General features: G+C 48.3%; 1 protein-coding gene across 1 annotated transcript in view; it reads right to left on the reverse strand.

The window, feature by feature from the left end:
* Nucleotides 1–13,492, reverse strand: part of utrn (utrophin) — a 171,244-nt gene that overhangs the window by 10,178 nt on the left and 147,574 nt on the right. Inside the window, exons 13-17 of the mRNA XM_030345002.1 lie at nucleotides 10,104–10,142; nucleotides 9,428–9,493; nucleotides 7,628–7,693; nucleotides 1,034–1,198; nucleotides 260–509 (exon numbers count right to left, since the gene is read on the reverse strand). Of these exons, the coding sequence (XP_030200862.1) occupies nucleotides 260–509; nucleotides 1,034–1,198; nucleotides 7,628–7,693; nucleotides 9,428–9,493; nucleotides 10,104–10,142 (586 nt within the window). The remainder of the gene's footprint in view (nucleotides 1–259; nucleotides 510–1,033; nucleotides 1,199–7,627; nucleotides 7,694–9,427; nucleotides 9,494–10,103; nucleotides 10,143–13,492) is intronic.

Raw genomic sequence — 13,492 nt, forward strand, 5'->3', positions numbered from 1 at the left:
TGGGTGGTGCGGTAGTGTCAGTGGATGGTGCGGTAGTGTCAGTGGGTGGTGCGGTAGTGTCAGTGGGTGGTGGTGCGGTAGTGTCAGTGGGTGGTGGTGCGGTAATGTCAGTGGGTGCTGCGGTAGTGTCAGTGGGTGGTGCTGTAGTGTCAGTGGGTGGTGCGGTAGTGTCAGTGGGTGGTGGTGCGGTAGTGTCAGTGGGTGGTGCGGTAGTGTCAGTGGGTGGTGCGGTCGTGTCAGCGGGTGTAGTCGTGGTTACCGGGTGGTGCAGCAGCTGTCTCAGGCGGTGCAGCTGGGACTCCAGCTGTTTGTTGTGCTCCTCCAGGATGTGCATGCGGGCCTCCAGCCGGCCCTTGTGCTGACGGAGCAGCTTGGCCTCCGCCAGCAGGTCCGCCTCCCCGGGGGGGCCCGGGGCGGGGGGGCTGTCGGGGTCCCAGTGGCCCCCGGGGGCCGGGCCCCGCTGCCCACCGTGCTGCTCCTTCAGCTGCTCGTACTCTCTCTGCAGGGTCCTGGACGGGGCGGGGCGGGGGGGGGGGGGGGGGGGAGATCGCCAAAGACACACTGAAATCATTCTCATTTCAGCAAGTCAATTTCCAATTATGGGTTGATAGATACATGGACCCAGAAGATGTGATATAATAAACCTGGTTGACACAATCACCCACACAGACTGAGACAAATATACACACTCAGAATAAAAAATTAAGCACTATCCTAGCTTCCTCAGTGGAACACAACACCTCCACAACGCCCGGTGTCCTCATTAAGGTGTCCTCGCCCACAATCAATTTAAAAATAGAGGCATAGACGCACCGTGTGGGGGAGAGAGAGAGAGAGAGAGAGAGAGAGAGAGAGAGAGAGCTAGAGAGAGAGAGAGAGAGAGAGAGAGAGAGAGAGAGAGAGAGAGAGAGAGAGAGAGAGAGACGCACGATACCAGCGGCTGAGCAACAAAGACAGGGAGGTACTTCTAAGCATTTCTTTGCGTTCAAACAGGAGGAGTCCGCATGGGGTCCAGTGAGCGTCTCCGGCCTACCTCTGGTCCTCCTCCAGCCGGGCGATGACGCGCCCCAGCTCCCCCCGCTCCTCCCGCTCCACCGCCTGCAGGATCTGGGCGGGGCTCTGGGGCTGGCTGCTGGGGGAGCCCCCCTCCCCGCCCAGGGTCTGGCAGTACTGCAGGATCAGGGCGTGCTCGTCATCCCTGGGGAGGGCAGGGTGGGGAGGGGGGGAACCAGATAAATAAGTAACGATTCTAAAGAAACAAACATGGCAAAGAATTCCGTCACACAATGTGATGACACGACATGAAACAATGGGCAAAAGAATAAGCATTCTGATCGTTTATTGTTCTCAGGTAGGTGCCAGGAAGGGCCCGGCGGGGGTGAAGCATAATGCTCATCGAGGTAGGCCTACCTGCCTTCAGGTAGGCCTACACTGGGGGAGATCCAACCCGTTGTCTTTGGGCTGTCGACCAATAGAGCCACCACACTATCCACTACAACGGACCGAGCCCCAGGAAGCTTTTACATTCATTATTTGTGGCGGCGAGAAAAGTCAATAGAACAAACGCAAGAGGCAGCCACAGAAACTCTGTGAACAACTAATAAATAAATAGAATAAAGAGTGCATACAACTCAATGACTTCTTTCAAGATGTAGCGGAAGCAGAAGCCATTAGAAAGACGGTATACGTGTCTACACTAGGTCAAGAATCCCGCCCCCGAGAGGAAATCAGGCCTTCGCCAGCATCTACAGTCGATAATGACGACCAGGTGACGGGTCGCCATGGCTATACGTCTCCTCTCAGGAGACATCGGATATCGAACCGTCGTCACAACAACAGCTCTCTTCGCTGTTAATTGATGAACTTGTCCCAAGAGCCCTCCACAAAAGAGAGAGAAGGGGGAGGAGGAGCGCCGGAGTGCAGGATTAGGGGCGAGGAAACGTGGGGGCGGCGACGGCGTTGCGATCCATTAGAGGGATTTGGGTGGTCCAGATGCTGCAGAAGATCTTAAGCTATGGTAAGCCGGCTGCGCCACAGTGACTTCCAGCAGTACTGCGGCGCAGCTGAGATCTGTCAGCCTCGGCTATCTGATAACTGAAGGGGGGGGGGGGGCAGGCTGAGGGTCTGGGTGAAGAACTTGACAGAGTAAAACAGAGGGAGGGAAGAGCGTTTGCCTCAGGTGTGTGTGTGTGTGTGCGTGTGCGTGTGCGTGTGCGTGCGTGTGTGAGAGATCTGGGTGATCTGACAGAGAATGGCAGGAGGTGCAAAAGTAGGCCCGTCAATGTTGTGCATGCACACAAACCCAGACGCACACACGAGCACAGATCTACACGCAGCTGAAAAGCTGAAAGTTTGATGCCAGCCAGCCACAACTTCGGCTTTTCATCACCAAAGAAATGCCCATTCTGTTCTGTTCATGAAACTCATTCTAATTCACCGCAGCCTCTGGCGTCTACTGTTTGATAGAGATGGGGCATATGAGAAAATCACACAAATAAAATGAATGCAATGGACAACAATTTTTTACCTTGATTTGAAACTGTAGAGAAGTCCATTGATTTTAACATTATTTATGGGAACTAGCATGTCAGTTACACATGAACAGGAAACGACCATGTCATTTTATCATGAACAGGAAACAACCATGTCATTTAAACATGAACACGAAACTACCATGTCAATTACACATGAACAAAAAACGACCATGACAATTGCACTTGAACAGGAAACTACCATGACATTTCAACGTCTAGAGTTATAGCATCATCTTGAGATAAACGGAGGAAGTAAAGGACACAATTACACGATCACAACCATCATTTGAATGACAATATTTGGAAGCTTCCGCAGATATCTAGAATTTCCTTCTAGCATAGTGGCGCTACGGTAGCATGAAGCATGTCGATCATGATAAAAAACTTTTTTTTATTCCCTGTAAAGTTTTTTCTTCTTCAACCAAATTTCTGCTGTGGCAATTGTAGCACCTTTCTCCACCTTTTAAGTAAATCGCAAACTTTCCATTGAGTCGATCAATCTTGCCTTTTGTGACTTGCCTGCTAGTCGCCACTGAGCCCACTGGAAAAATGGTAGCACTCACTTCAGACTCAAATAAATGACCATCTCTCCCATTACCATCTGGCCTGGTCACAGGACGTCCCGGGACGATGGGGCAATGGGGCAAAGAGGAGGGTGGAGACCACAGAGGACGGAGGCAGAGGGGACATTCGTCACACACACACATTATGTGTGTGTGTGTGTGTGTGTGTGTGTGTGTGCGTGTGTGTTGGTGTGCTTCCATAGAGACCATAGATGTGTGAAAGAATCCATAAGAAGAAATACGAGAAGCGAAAAGTGTGCGTGGCCGCGACAAAGGCGAGGGAAGGGAAGGCCGGTCTGGGAACGCGTGGGGAAGGAGAGCATGCACCGTGGCTAACTGTGGCGAGGCTATTGGCGTGCTATGGTGTGGAAGAGGCGGACTAGGGCACCGACCAATCAACCAGCAGGTCCCACCTTACACAAAGTGCCATGGTCCGCCCTGGCTGAACCACATGGTCCGTCGCAATGAGCAGGAGGGGGGGAAAGAAAAAAAACTATTGGGGAAAAGAAAAAAGGAGGTTGGGGGAAAATAAAAAGTGAGACAGGCTGCGAACAAGATGAAAGAGAGGCGGATTGAACAGGGAAAGGGGCAGTAGCGTAATCAGAAGCGACTTTCCTGGAGAGAAAGGAGAAATGAGGATTGGATATCTGGTGAGGGCCAGAGGGAGTTGAGGAGTGAAGAATAGTGAAAACTGTTTTATTCCTCTCTTTTATTCTGCAAAGAAGAAAACTGGAGGAGGCTTCACCTCATGACCAGATCCTGTTGGCGGGTTAGCCAGCACCTAAATAGCCCTGCTGTTTTATTAACCATTACTTTTCTTTATTTTATTGCCTGGCAAAAAGTTTCTTCCTTCACTGTAGGCTACTTTAAAGTGGTGGCTGCATAACTCATCTTACTGGCGAAAGTGCCCTTAATGGAAAGTGGGGATTGGATAGGTTACTAATGCATGAGCTCTAACACCAAAGGATCACCTTTATCTCTTGGAACATGAAATAAAGGAACTGTGCATTAAGAGCCATTATTTCCTGTTTTTTGGCACATTGCTGCTGGCAGAGAGACTTCTGGACATAACTCTATAGGCACAGTTATGGTTCCACGTCGACGCAACGCAATGACCACGCAGACCCTTTGACGCATTCATGTACCCGTTTTGTTCTGTGCCGGATTTTAGTGAGCGGACCACTCACAGCCCTTGCTGCTTCTATGCAAGGGCGCACGTCAGGCCCTTGCGTAGGACGCAAGGAAGGTCCTTAAGGACGTATTGGGTCTGCAAACCCCTTTCGTTGCGTCGACGTTGACTAATAACTAAGCCTTAACCCTACAGACCAGCATGGCACGTTCATCATCATCTAATGTTCCTGTCATCATTACTCTGGACCAGACAGGAACTTATTCGCAGTTTGGATAACTTTTTTGGGCATCTGGAAAAGCTCGGCTGTTAGATCTTCTGCGAGAAAGTACTGCCCTATTTCTCGTCAGTATATCTAGTGAGGTTTACAGTCGTGATAAATATTGCCCCTAGAAATCCTTCATAAGGGAAGACGTTTTATAGGGAACGCTGAATCAATGTGTACGTTGGGTCGTTCAGAGAGGGAAATGTTTTATTTAGTGTACATAGTGTATGGATTAGGAAAAAGGACCGAATATAAGTTGATCAATACATTTTAGGGAAGGAAAAAATCCTTACAAATAATAAGTAATGGTATTCAATTGCAATGCAACACTGACTTAAATTTCCAATAAATGATACACGATATTTTGACTATGGGTAGTAACAGCAAGAGCAGGTTGGTCTAACATGCAGAGAGCGTTGAACAAAAAACCACCAAAAAAAAAACCTCAAATTGGTATCCTTGATTTTCTCCCCACAGATGATGTCATTTTAAAAGCCCAAAATCCTGAACTTGATGTGACATCCCAAAGCCTATTCAATCGAGCGAATGGTTGAACGCCCGTTTGCAGTTTAATAACGCTCACCTTGCTCACTGGGAGGAAGAGGCAGAGGGAGAAACCTGCTGACTTGGAAGCCCCGGAACATTAAATCTCATTTTAACTCAAAAGTCTGGGCTTAGGGAAGTTTTACAATAGATAACCTGAATCTCTACAGCCGCCTGACCTCAGAAAGGTGGCAGACGTCCCATTAAGGCTATAGGCTCTGATCAAGGTGAAACATTTCCCTGCCTCTGCCATTTTGGAGGGTGTTTTTTATTCAGTGTCAGAAAAATGCAGCTTTGTTGTTTTTCATATACCCCCTGGGACATAATAAATTGCAAAATTTGCCCAAATGAATTGAAAGCTGCACCCCTGCTATGGTGAAACCTGATTAGACTACAATTAGCAGCTGATGAAAGGGGAGGAGGGAGAAGAAAGAGACAGAAGAATGCAGTAGGAGAGGGGAAAGAGAGAGAGGGGGGGGGACATGAAAGAGAAAGTAATGAGAGCAGAGGTAGAGAGAGGACACGACAAATGAAAGAGAGAACTGAAAGGAGGACTGAAAGGAGGCCATCGCAGAGGGATCGGGTGGAAACGGAGAGATTGCCGCTGAAATGAATGAAGGAGAAGAACGAAGGATCCTATGTGATTTCACGGAGCCTTGATCAAATCCCTGCGTTTCTTTTGCCACCCGAAAATATAATAATAAAAGAGTGAATAATAGACGCTATTCATTTCTTCTAATTTGTGTGGCCTTGTCACGTATTTCTTAGCTCCAAGAACTCTACAGAAAATAAACACCCACACTGTATCGGTGCATCTGCAGAACCGGCAAATGAGAGTTTGCAGGCTTAACGGATCAGGAGGCAAAACAACAACATGAAAATCAAACACGCATGTAATTGGCAAAAAAAGAGTGCTCCGAAATAAAGTCTGCCACGATACATCACACGTGTTTCATCATTTCAAGAGGGGGTGGTAACCTCCCTTCGCCTGGTGTGCACGCGTGTCCGCGGGTTGGCGGCGTGCCTCAGACGCCGGTTCAGCAGTACGTTGAATAAGACTACAGACAACAGATCGAACACAGTGACCCAGGCGCAGGGGTGGCCCACTTTGGTTTCAAAAAAATGGCGACAAATATCTATGTGTGCATGCCTGTTAGTGGTATGTTTCCCTAACATACCACTAACACGGAGACAAAGGAGACGTGCTCCTTTGTCCAAACGATGCGTGCTGACATTTGGCGTTCGCCACGACAACTAGAACCCATCTTGGCAAATGTAATGTGTGCGCCGTGTGAAAAGGGACGTTTGGAAGGACGGCCGGCTGGGTTAACGTGCCTTCTTCCTCCTTGTTTCTGTTCTCTCTGCTATCTCGCCCATTAGTCCTCATCAAAGGACCGGCGTGCTCACCTCATTACGGCTCCGTTCTCCTGTATCTGAGCCGGCGTAGCGGGAAAGCTCTCTAAGATAATGGCTCCTCTTTGAGCAACACAAACAAGGAGGGGGGGAGGCGGAGATAATGGGTGACTTAAACAAAAGTTTTGAGGGAATCATACTCTTTGAAACTCACTCCGTCTTGCCGCCTTGCCATCTGCCGGCACATTTTTAGAAGTTTTGTGTTTACAGTTTGATATTAGCCAGGGTATGAAACTATAGCTTTTTATGAGTAAGATCAAACCAAATGGTTGTGTGGGGAAATCAAAAGCAACAGTTTGAATAAGGATAGTCACAGAAACATGTGAACAGAGGTTGTTGGTTTAATTGAGGTCAACATTTTATGATGGCAGGATAGGGTGATGGATTGGTTGTTGACTCTCGGCTGAAAGCTAGGTTAGATCCCCAAGTTACACATCCTCAAACGAGGCTTCACTGTAAGTCACTATGGATCGCTTTCGATGAAGAGTATCGTAAATCTTCTCCAGGCTCTGTAAAGCCAGTTTCAAACACGGGCCACACTCGAACTAAGTGAAAATGATTTCACGTGTGAATGATGAGGATTCACACGTGAAATCATTGACCGGTTCCGCTACAAAAGAAGGCCGACATTTGAAAACAAGCTCCTCCAAATAGAAGATTAGTTTTATATGTCTCCATGTGTTTAAGTCTGCGTGCAAGTGTGTGTGTGTGTGTTTGTGACCTCAAAACGTGCAATCTGTTCCTAAATCTCAAGAACTCATTCTCATGATAGCATCTCAGTTGGGAGAAAAAGACTTACCATGCCCTTGAAGAATGAAGTCGACAAAAGCATGCAGCACCAGCATGCACGCACACGCCCATACATGCACACGCCCCACGCATGCACGCACGCACACTCTACACTTCAGCTCTTGAGCCAATCTCCTCAATGGGTATTTTGAAGATAAGTCTTTGCTATCACAGCTAGTGCATTGTAGTTTGCAAAACCTCTTCATCACCTCTCTCAATTCTTGTCAGGAAATGTTAAAAAAGCCAACTTCTGATGTTGTTTTAGGAGCACCAACAAACAGAGCAAACACAAACAATGCCTGTTCCTACATTTAGAGGCGAGGAAAAAACAACAAAACACCAAAAAGCTTGTCGTTATGACAAGGTTGTATTTAAAAGAGGTGTCACTCACATGCTTCCTGTCGCTGAGCTGTTGTCAGTTGGCAAAGAGCCGTTGGAGCGCTCCATCTGGGCCAATCTGTGAGGAACAGCATCATCATCATCATCATGAACAGAACCACTGGCACCATCATCCTCATCATCATCGTCGTCATGTTTTATCAGATAAGACTAGGCCCGTTATATAGAGCCTGATATGTATTAGACTCCAACGGCGCTGTGTCATAAGCTTGTTAGAATACAATGAGGTGGGAACGTGGCGGCATGGTAATCACTTCATCAATCCATTAGCCTGTGTTTCCAAACTTCATTCTTAAGGTCACCAAACCCATCTCGCCTGAATTGAAATTCTGTTGACAATAAAGTCCTCCGCCCAATTGATGATGATTAAGTGACCAAATACAATGTGGCTTAAGTGTTATTTTAAACTTATTAGATACATGTTTAGGGGTGATAGACATTTTAACTATATATATATATATTATATATATATTATATACATATATATATATGCCAGCCTTATATACATAGATAAAAACATAAAACATACACACGACAAAGATAAAGTGTGTATGAGTGTACCCCAAAAGTATATAAAATGCCGCTCAACCACATCATAGATGATACCCAAACCATCCATTTGAAATGTGTGTACGAGTGTCCCTCCAGGCCCCTCCCCTCGGTGGCCCACAGTGTGGCCCGACATTGGTGGCGGGCGCGGGGTTCAGACATGGATCCAGACAAAGCAGGACTACTAATTAGATTGGCCCCGCAGATCAAAGCCAGTGTTTACTGAGCTCTGTAATAGGCTCGCTGTAGCCGGCTCGCTGGGCAGATTAGGGAACATGATCTTAACAACGAGCCGGACCGCCTTAGCATGCAGCGAGGCTAGTCATGTGCACGTCCTGAAAGACCTGCACTAACCCTTGTTGTATGGAGATGCGGCAGGTCGCAATTTGTGTGTGATTGTTCTGGAGTGGGTGCGTGTGAGCGTGCGCGTGTGCATGCATTTGTTCAAATTGCCCTGTTGATGCGGGTTGGTGTCAAGGAAGGGATCCAGACAGAAGGTTAATGATGTGTTATTACAGGGAGGTTGTAGGCCAGATGCACCGTACAAGGACAGAATGAAGACTACCAAAAGGTTTTCTGCGAGCGCGTACACGGACAAAAAACTGATGCAGCCGTCGGTGACAAATAAGCAAAGCGTGTGACCAGAATGTATGATGGCCCTGAATAGAGCTGGCCATTGGGAAGATCTACAGCCACTTTAATCCCAGCTACCATAGCCAGGAGTCCCCAGCCAAGATGGTGGGCGAGGGCAATATATTAAGAGAGCGGGCTGGCATTGCCGCCGGGCCCTGGCAGCCAGCACGCCTTTTGTGGGAATTATTTTGGTCATGATGTGTGAATCAACCCCCTCCCCCCTAAGTGCTGAAATGTAAATGCTTCTTGACATTGACATATGCCGACGGTTCTTGCGTCGAAAGAATATCTGTGATTGATTCCGTCGCCCTCTAACTTCACAGGCCCGGTGTAAATATTATTCAAACATATTCCCCAAAGACATGATCGTATTTGGCAATTTCTCCACAAGCACCGAAACGTTGTGTGTAATTATCCGATGAATCAATGCCCCGATGATGAACCCTGGTGATGGGACTTACGTTCTCAATCAGGCGAAAAGGAGCGGGCAGTGCTTGTGCTTGAGCGAGCCTTTAAAACAACATCTGCCCCGACACTTAACAAGGCGGCTACCCTGAGGAGGTGAGAGGATGAACGGGTGGTGGTGGTGGTTGGTTGGAACGAGGCCTACCTGCTGGCATACTGCTCTATCCTGGAATGGGTGTCGTCATGAGAGAGCTGCGGTGACTGGGACAGCCTGTGAAAATGACATGGGAGGAAGGGGTGCAATGGATATGTGTGAGCAAATGGCCATGCACGAACAAACACACGGGTGGGCTCGACGTGATCCACGCACGCTATGCGTGGCCCTGTGCAGCATAAGCCCTCTGGAAACAAACAAATGATACACGCAACAATCTGGAGGAGGTGCCTATGGTGGACAACCGTGGAGAACAAAGCAGGGGAGTGATCTAGAGAGCAACTTGGTGGGCTACGTGCTATCCAAACGGGAGCTGGATACTGGTGGTGGTGGTGGTCGTGGTGGTGGGGGGGGGGGGGGGGGTGGGGGGGGGCGGAGAGAAAGAAGCGTTAGTGGTTGCAGAAGAGGATGCTGGGAGGGGTGGTGGGTCGCGCTCTCGGCCGGTCGATCGTGGCAGGCGGGCATGCAGAATTAGACGTGCATGGGCATTGATGATGCGTGCCGTCATGCAATCGGGAACCGGTCGTGTGAGATTGGATGCAGTTTCGGAGGGGGGGGAGGCATCCCCGTCAGGATGGGATTAGGATAGTGTGGGGGGGGGGGGGGTTGGCGGGGGGGGGGAGGGGGTCGGTGTCTGCGACCCCGGTGTCCCACTGGCGATACTCACTCGTACTGCTCCGGACACATGCTGATGAGGGTGACAGGACTGTAAGAGAAGAGATAGGGAGAGGGAGGGAAGGGGAGGTAGGGAGGAAGGGAGGGAGGGGGGGAAAGGTAGCACAGTACATTTTTTATCGGGATCACGAGTGTGCTAGAACAGTGGGGGCATGAGGGGAGAGGACGAGGGCAAGTCACAGTCCCGTCACCGTTCCGCAGACAACACATGGAAAAGGTGGAGTCTGCCGGAGGTATGGTTACCGCAAGTCATACTGAAGAATACATCCACAGAGGGGACCGTCAGTAGGATCTGATCAGAGGGAGTGTGAGTCACCAATAGTTATTTCACACTCCGGTCTGGAGATGACTAGGAGTCGCCCTTTCACACATGCAACACACAACAGGAGACAAGCCACATCAGCCGTGTTCACACATATCAGAGATGCTCTGTATACTTTAGGTGGTGGCCTAGGCAGTGTGTGTAGGAGGTACGCAAATAGTATGCAACAGAAGTCGAAGTGTTTTGTTTACAACACGTTGAAAATGTTGGTGACATCAACACTGCATTTATTGAGACGGATCCGCAATATCAACAGAAGAGTGGAAAGCAGAAAGAGGTTGGAACGCAAAAATACAGGAGAGACGTGTCTCCTGGTTACAGGCCAGTCGCATGATAGAAACGTCATCAACACGTCAGCAACAGGACCTTAGACCTTGGGCCTGGGTGATTCAGACATTTCTGTTCACACATATGTCCCCCACCGGGGATTGCAGAGAGAGGTTTAGACATTCGGTGCATGTGTGAAAGGCCTATAAGTGAGTCACTTATCTGTGACCACTGCTAGCCACACTTGAGGTACACCCCAGCACTCTGCAAACAACCGAGCGGCAGTTCCAACCTCCCGCAGAGGAAAAGGACTCGATCCGTCTTTTACCAAGGAGTTATCAAACAACAAGGGGGCATGAGAACAGACGCTGTATCGGGTAAAAGAGACGGCTGAGGTGTTAGACTTAAAGGTTACTCCAACCAGTGCTTAGAAAACAAAGAAAAACACATCAGTGACGCATGGGTGGTCAGACGAGCGACTGGGGATGGAATTCAAAGTGGTGGAAAGCTTTTACGACTAAATTATTGGTTTTGTTATGAAGCATTGCATATAGCATTGGCTGTTTCCCTTTGATATTCAATGACATTTGATGAGAAGCATTTCTTAATTGGTGAATAGAAGACTAAATATAGGAACAGAAAACTCATTATTTTCCTGAGTGGAGATTTGTGGCGGGGGGGTAGAACAGTTGGAGCCGGTAAGATCATGGCTCAACAATTTGGATGGGGGTCGAGAGATTGGTTGGTCGGCTTCCTCTTCTTCAGTTGTTTCTGTTCTCAGTATGGAGGATTCAGAGAGCTGTGTGTGTGAGAGAGAGCAAGAGAGCAAGAGAGAGAGAGATGGAGCGAGAGAGCAAGAGAGCAAGAGAGCAAGAGAGCAAGAGAGCGAGAGAGAGAGAGAGAGAGAGAGAGAGAGAGAGAGAGAGAGAGAGAGAGAAAGCGAGCGAGCGTGATCGAGAGAGAGATGGAGAGAGAGAGCAAGAGAGAGAGAGAGATGGAGAGAGCGAGAGTGATAAAGAGAAAGAAAGAAAGAAAGAAAGAAAGAAAGAAAGAAAGAAAGAAAGAAAGAAAGAGAAACAAGAAGACAAAACCCCCATGCCAGTCGACCGTGAGGGACGGATCATTTTGCTCGCTAGCATGTTTTTTTTCTTTTTACGTTTTGTATTTTCAGCGGAGCACGGCGAGCCTTTGCTGAGCTAGTGATATTCTTTTCCCATCATTCCTCTGACCCCGTCTACCGTGACTGAGCCGGCTGTTTTAACCTTCAGATGGGAGCGGCACCTCGTAAAACTGGCGGGACTAGTTAAGGGCCGAGAGACACAGAAAGAGAGAGAGACACGGAGAGAGAGAGAGAGGCAAAGCAGAGAAGGAGAGAAGGATGGTATCACAGAGTGTGGGAGTAATAGAAATAAAGTGCGCAAGAGCGGAAAGGCTTTGAAACCGAGAGGGATCTAGTGGCTATAGGAAATGAACCCCGCGAGAGAGAGAGAGAGAGAGAGAGAGAGAGAGAGAGAGAGAGAGAGAGAGAGAGGGCTTTCTGAGCTCTGCTTCAGAGGACCCAGTTGGCCAAATTTTTGGAAAGCCGGGCAGAGTGCAGGTTTCCTGAACTTCGGTCAGATTTTATTTTCTCACTTTTTTCATAAACCCGAAAATCGCTTTGTGCACACACAGCAGGGTTTAATAAACAAATAAAAAACATTGGGCTTAATATTTCCATTCACGGTGATGGAGTGGACCTAATCGACCGTGGAAACAGCCCCCGAAATTCAAAAGCAAAAAAATAAGTTCAATTTGGAGAGTGCCATTCAAATAATGGCCATTGTGAAACGTAGACCTGCACTCTGCTCGGTTTTCAAATTGGCTTTTCAACTGCTCCGTGGGGACACACGACAGCCTCCTTGCCCACTAGCAATTTTGGACGTGACTGGCAGCCGATAGCGCGATCCATTGCCAAGACAAGTGTCTAATGTGTCAATCCCTGCGTCGGCAGCAATACCAAAGATAGATTTGTGAAAAAATCGAAGCTGTGTGTGTGTGTGTGTATGTGTGTGTGTGTGTGTGTGTGTGTGTGTGTGTGTGTGTGTGTGTGTGTGTGTGGTACCACAGCCTGCCACGTATTCTCAAACCAGACACCTCCTCAAACATGTCAGACAAAAGACAGTAAGACAGTGCTGGCCCTGTAGATTCTTGGGTGGGTGTGGGGCTTTGGGGGAAGAGAGAGAGAGAGAGAGAGAGAGAGAGAGAGAGAGAGAGAGAGAGAGAGAGAGAGAGAGAGAGAGAGAGAGAGAGAGAGAGAGAGAGAGAGAGAGAGAGAGAGAGAGAGAGAGAGAGAGAGAGAGAGAGAGAGAGAGAGAGAGAGAGAGGGATGGGTGTAGGTGTGGGGGGAGATAGAGTGAGAGGGATGGTTGTGGTATAGCAGAAAAAGAACTGACAAATATATAGGGGACGAAAGTCAGCAAGAGAGGGATGAGAGAAATAGGTAGACAAAGACAAGAGTCAGGCAGAAAAGTAAGAAAAAACTGAGAGAGAGAGGGAGAGAGTATAAGAGTGAGAGACAGAGAGCGAGAGAGAGAGAGCGAGCTAAAGGATGAGGATGTAAAGTAACACCCACATTTAAAAAAAAGGAAGAGAGGGGGAGAGAGTGTAACAGAGAGAGAGATAGGGCTAAAGGATGAGGATGTAAAGTAACACCCACATTTTGTCAGAGGAGACATCATTAACGCCAGTAGGATACTGTGACACCCTGAAAGGCCCTGAGAATGCATTTTCTTCCAGAGCATTTAGATGTTCAT

The sequence above is a fragment of the Gadus morhua genome, chromosome 21 (genome assembly GCF_902167405.1).
Source record: "Gadus morhua chromosome 21, gadMor3.0, whole genome shotgun sequence".
Classification (NCBI taxonomy): Eukaryota; Metazoa; Chordata; class Actinopteri; order Gadiformes; family Gadidae; genus Gadus; species Gadus morhua.